This window comes from Orycteropus afer, unplaced genomic scaffold (genome assembly GCF_000298275.1).
Source record: "Orycteropus afer afer isolate SDZICR_OR568_19922 unplaced genomic scaffold, OryAfe1.0 scaffold00008, whole genome shotgun sequence".
In the NCBI taxonomy this organism is placed as follows: Eukaryota; Metazoa; Chordata; class Mammalia; order Tubulidentata; family Orycteropodidae; genus Orycteropus; species Orycteropus afer.
This window is the reverse complement of record NW_006921595.1, coordinates 3,948,507-3,953,668: the sequence shown is the minus strand read 5'-3', so window position 1 is coordinate 3,953,668 and position 5,162 is coordinate 3,948,507. Positions and strand designations below refer to the sequence as shown.

The window sequence follows — 5,162 nt, the reverse complement described above, 5'->3', positions numbered from 1 at the left end:
CAGGAACTGTATAGTCCGGAATGCCGTTCTTCCAGTTTGTCCCTGGGATAGTATTGCAGGTAGGCCACACCCCTGGGGAAACTCCCCCTAGACCGACTGGCCGCTTAGAACGCAGTCATGTGATCTATCATGGGAACCACCAGTCACAACTGGAGTCCAGCCAAGTTGACACATCTTCAACTATCACACCTGGTTTGACCTTTTATAGGCAGAGAGCAGAGAGCTGCCATGGGAAGGTTTTATAAAATCCTATTTGCATGTGAAAGCTGGGCAATGATTAAGGAAGACTGAAGAAGAATTGATGCATTTGAATCATGGTGTTGACAAAGAATATTGAATATACCATGAACTACCAGAAGAACAGACAAATCTGTCTTGGAAGAAGTACACCCAGAATGCTCTTTGGAAGCAAGGATGGCAATATTTTGCTCAGGTACTTTGGACATGTTATCAGGAGGGACTGCTCCCTGGAGGACTTCATGCTTGCTAAAGTAGAGTATGAGCAAAAAAGAGGAAGACTCTCAATGGATTGACAGAGTGGCTACAACAATGGCCTCACGTTTGAACGTGGGAGCAATTGTGAAGATGGTGCAGAACTGAGCAGTGTTTCATTCTGTTGTACATAAGGTTGCTGTGAGTCAGCATTGACTTGATGGCACCAGACAATACAACAACAACAATAACAACAATGTAGCTGCCATATTTAAGGGATCCCTGGGTGGTACAATTAATGCACTCAGCTGGTGACCAAAAAGTTAGCAGGTAGTCTGCCCAGAGGTGCCTTGGAAGAAAGGCCTGGTGATCTATTTCCAAAGAATCAACCATTGAAAACCCTATGGAACACACTTTGACACACACTGGGCAGTATTTTGTCTGTTGTACGTAGAGTTACTATGAGTCAGAACAGATTCCAGAGCACCTAACATTTGTACTTCAGGGAACACATGCTTTAGGGACTATGCAAAATCTCCTATCTTCCCTGAAGCCTGCTCAGCCTGATAAGCATTGCATTTCTGACCCCTGAGGGGTCTTCCTCTCTGTAGGGCCTGTTCGGAGATGCTTAGTCATAGACTGCATGATGTAGTGTTTATCTTCTTGCCATCCATTTCTGGTCTCCCTGGTATATGTGCATCCTCTTGAGAACAAAGATAGTGTCTTATACAGCTTGGGTCTAAGTTCATTCATTCACTCATACAGTCATCCAGTAAATTGTTACTGAGCTCCTATCTGGTGCCAGGTCCTGTTCTATTCACTGGGGATGTAGGGGTGTATTGGTGGGCAAAACAAACAAGAACATATATGTTTTCCTTTATAGAATAGAATCCTGGGGGCCGGGGGTGGAGGGAGATGAATATTAAACACATTTGACTGCTAACCAGAAGGCTGGAGGTTCAAATCCACCAGCCACTCCTTGGAAGGAAGATTGGGCAATCTACTTCCATAGAGATACTACCTCAGAAACCCAAGGAGGAGTCACCATGAGTCGAATTGACTAGACAACAGTGAATTTGGTTTGGTTTATTTTATACAAAAAAATAAAATGTTTACCTCTGATAAATGTTAAGGAGAAACATGGGATGGGGCACACACAATGAGGGAGAACAGTGAATGGCCTTATTTAGATTAGAGGTATCAGGAAAGCCTTAAAGTGGTGATGTTTAAGCTGAAAACTGAAGACACATAGCATTCCCTGTACAGCAGGTACTAAGAAGCTTTGAGAAATGTTTAACCATCTATACCCACTAGCCACTCCTTGGAAGGAAGACTGGACAATCTACTTGCATAGAAATACTGCTTCAGAAACCCATGGAGGGGTCACTATGAGTCGGAACCGACTCAACAGCAGTGAGTTTGGTTTTAAGGTCATATGATACCTTTTCACTATCAGGCTGTGTTTTCCAATCCAGCCTCTTCCTTCCCCTTATTTGCCACCCATGTTCTTTCCAGTGCTCCCCAGTTCTCAGTAGCCCATGGAAACCCCTGCTGCGTCAGCTTAAGCTACAGTGGAAGTGAAGCAGTTGTATCCCAGTGCTGCTTGCAGAATCAAGACAAAGGTTATTCTCATTAATATATTTAGGAAGCATTTTAGCTGTCTTTAGGAACATATCCTAAAAATAGGATGTGCCCTTGAATAGCTATTATGTAGCAAATAACATATGGACTTTGGAATTCAGTAGATCTGGGTTTGAACCCCAGCCTTATCACCTTAACAGACTATTTCATAGTCTCAGTCTCTCATCTGTAAAATGGGGGCAAGCTCATTTTTAACACCCAAGGTTTTCTGAGGTAATTAACATAAGGCTGGGAGTCCCTGGATGGCACAAACAGTTAAGCACTCAACTACTGGCTGAAAGTTTGAGGTTCATACCTACTCAGAGACTCCTTGGAAGATAGGCATGGAGATCTACTTCTGAAAGATCACACATAGCCTTAAAAACCCTATGGAGCACTTAATTCTACTCTGCACACACGGGGTCACCATGAGGCGGAAACAACTGGCCAGCAAACAATGTAAGGCACAGAGCAAGCCGTCACTACACATTCATTGTAATTCTCTGCCTTCCGCTTTTGCCGCTCCTTACTGACCCTCTAAGTCCCAGTTTCTCTCTAGCTCCCTAGTTCTCCTCTTTGCCCCATGATCACATGAGGGCCACCATCCCTCAAAATCAGCTTCTAGAGCTGTAATCTGCTTTAACCATGAGACCTAATGGGCCACCTGGGACCCAACAGCAGGAGGGATGTGAGTACCTAGGGACTGAGAAAGCCTTCAGTACCACTCAGAACAGCCCAGAGCAAGCCAAGCAATAGAACCAACTCCCATAAGCATGCTGGCAGTCAGCAAAACATTTTGTGTAGGAGTAAACCTGGGGACACCAGGCAGGATGATCATTCAAAATCAAGGAGTAGGGACCAAGGACCCCCAGACAGAAGCCCAGGAATTTGGGTGGGGCTAACCTAGGAGGGAGGAAGGGAAACTATGATTTAGGGCTCCCTAGACCTGCAATAAGGAACTCTGATGGTATAGTGGATAAGGCATTTGGCTGCTAACCAGAAGGTCAGGCGTTCAAACCCACCAGCTGTTCAGTAGAAGGAAGATGGGACAATCTACTTCCGTCAAGATTTACAGCCTCAAAAACCCAATGAGGATCACTATAAGTCGGCATCAACTCAACGGCAGTGAGTTTTTGTTTTTTTTTTTAATCATTCAGTAGGCGCTTGGGGTTGGGGGGAGGGGACAGTGGTTAGGTATTCAGCTGCTTACCAAAAGGTTGGTGGTTTGAACCCACCAGCTGCTTCACAGGACAAAAAAGATGAGACACTCTGCTTCTGTAAAGATTTACAGCCTTGGAAACCCTACGAGGCAGTTCTACTCTGTCCTATAGGGTCACTATGAGTTGGAATAGACTTGATGCCAGTGAGTTTGGTTTTTGGTTTGGTTTACATCTCCAGGAGTCCCTGTGGTGCAAGCAGTTAATGCACCTTGTGACTAACTAAAAAGTTGGTGGTTTGAGCCCAACCAGTGCCTTAGAAGAAAAGCCTGGCAACCTACTTCCCAAAAAATCATTCACTGAAAACCCTATGGAATGCAGTTCTCTTCTGACACACATGGGGTGGCCATGAGTCAGAATCAAGTTGCTGAAAACTGGTTTAGACTTCAGAGGGGCCACTGGTGATTCAGTTGTAGAATTCTCACCTTTCATGTGGGAGTTGTTTTTGGGTGCCATGGAGTCAACTCCAACTCATAGCGCCCCTGTAGGACAGAGTAGAACTGCCCCATAGGGTTTTCTAGGCAGTAATCCTTATAGGAGCAGATTGCCAGGTTTTTTCTCCTGTGGAGCTACTAGTGGGTTTGAACTGCCAACCTGTCAGTTAGCAGCTGAGCACCACCAGGGCTCCTTTCATGTAGGGGACCCAGGTTCAAATCCTAGCCAATGCACCTCAAGTGCAGCCACCACCCATCTGTCAGTGGAAGTTTGTGTGGAGCTATGATACTGGACAGGTTTCAGTGGAGCTTCCAGACTAAGATGAACTAGGAAAAAAAGCCTGACAATCTACTGGAAATCAGCCAGTGAAAACCCTACAGATCACAACAGTTCAATCCACAACCAATCACAGGGATGGCGCAGGACCAGGCAGCATTTCATTCACTTGCATGGGGTCACGATGAGTCGAGGGCAAGCCCCACGTCAGCTAACAACAAGATCTCCAGGGAAGAGTCCATTCTAGGTCCCCAGGGGAGGGGTGTGAGCAGGGCCTGAGGTGTGTCCACTGAGATCTGTAGGTGACTGCACCAATGAGCTCAGCCTTGGGAATGGGACACGACAGGTATGGAAAACAAAGAAGACAGAGAACTAAGGAGGAAAAACAGTGGGCAGGATATTCTGCTTATCTGCAAATGTTACATGCAATTATAGCACAATCCGTCTTATTCCCTTACAGGTAAGCACAGACATTTCCAGCTTGAGAAAGGCAGATCCAAAAGGTCGGAGTGCATTGTTGGCTGATATCCAGCAAGGAACTCGCCTACGAAAAGTCACACAGATCAATGACCGCAGTGCCCCACAAATCGAGAGTAAGTGAGCAAGTTGGTCAGGCTACTGTGAGCTAAGGAGACAAGGCAAGGGTTGCATTGGTTACCTGGGAAACACATATGTCCATCTCAGACCTGTCAGCGCACAGGCCAAGGACAAGAGAAACCAAACTTCCTTTCAAGATCTTATAGATGGTTTATAACATATCTTTCATCACTTTTAAATGCTAAAAATTCTCCATGGTGAGGTAATCTTTTTTATTTTTTTTCCTGCCCATTGTGGTAAAATACACCTAACATAAAATGCACCGTTTTAAAGTGCACAGACCCGTGGCATTTAATACATTACAATGTTGTACATTACCACTATGTAGTTCCAGAATATTTTTATCACCCCAAAGAAAACCCCAAACCCATTAAGCAGTTATTTCACATCTTCTCCTCTTCCCAGCCCCTGGCAATAACTAGTCTGCTTTCTGTCTCTATGGATTTGCCTATATGGCATATAAATGGACTTACACAGTATGTGGCCTTTTGTGTCAGGCTTCTTTGGCTCAGCATAATGTTTTCAAGGTTCATCCATGTTGTCACGTCATTCCTTTAGAATTGAATAATTCTCCGTTGTAAAAAT

At 44.9% G+C, this 5,162-nt stretch overlaps 1 protein-coding gene across 1 annotated transcript in view; it reads left to right on the top strand.

Moving 5' to 3' along the window:
* WIPF3 (WAS/WASL interacting protein family member 3) overlaps positions 1-5,162 on the top strand; it is a 154,388-nt gene that overhangs the window by 127,994 nt on the left and 21,232 nt on the right. The window contains exon 4 of the mRNA XM_007946444.2: positions 4,441-4,573. Within this exon, the coding sequence (XP_007944635.2) occupies positions 4,441-4,573 (133 nt within the window). The remainder of the gene's footprint in view (positions 1-4,440; positions 4,574-5,162) is intronic.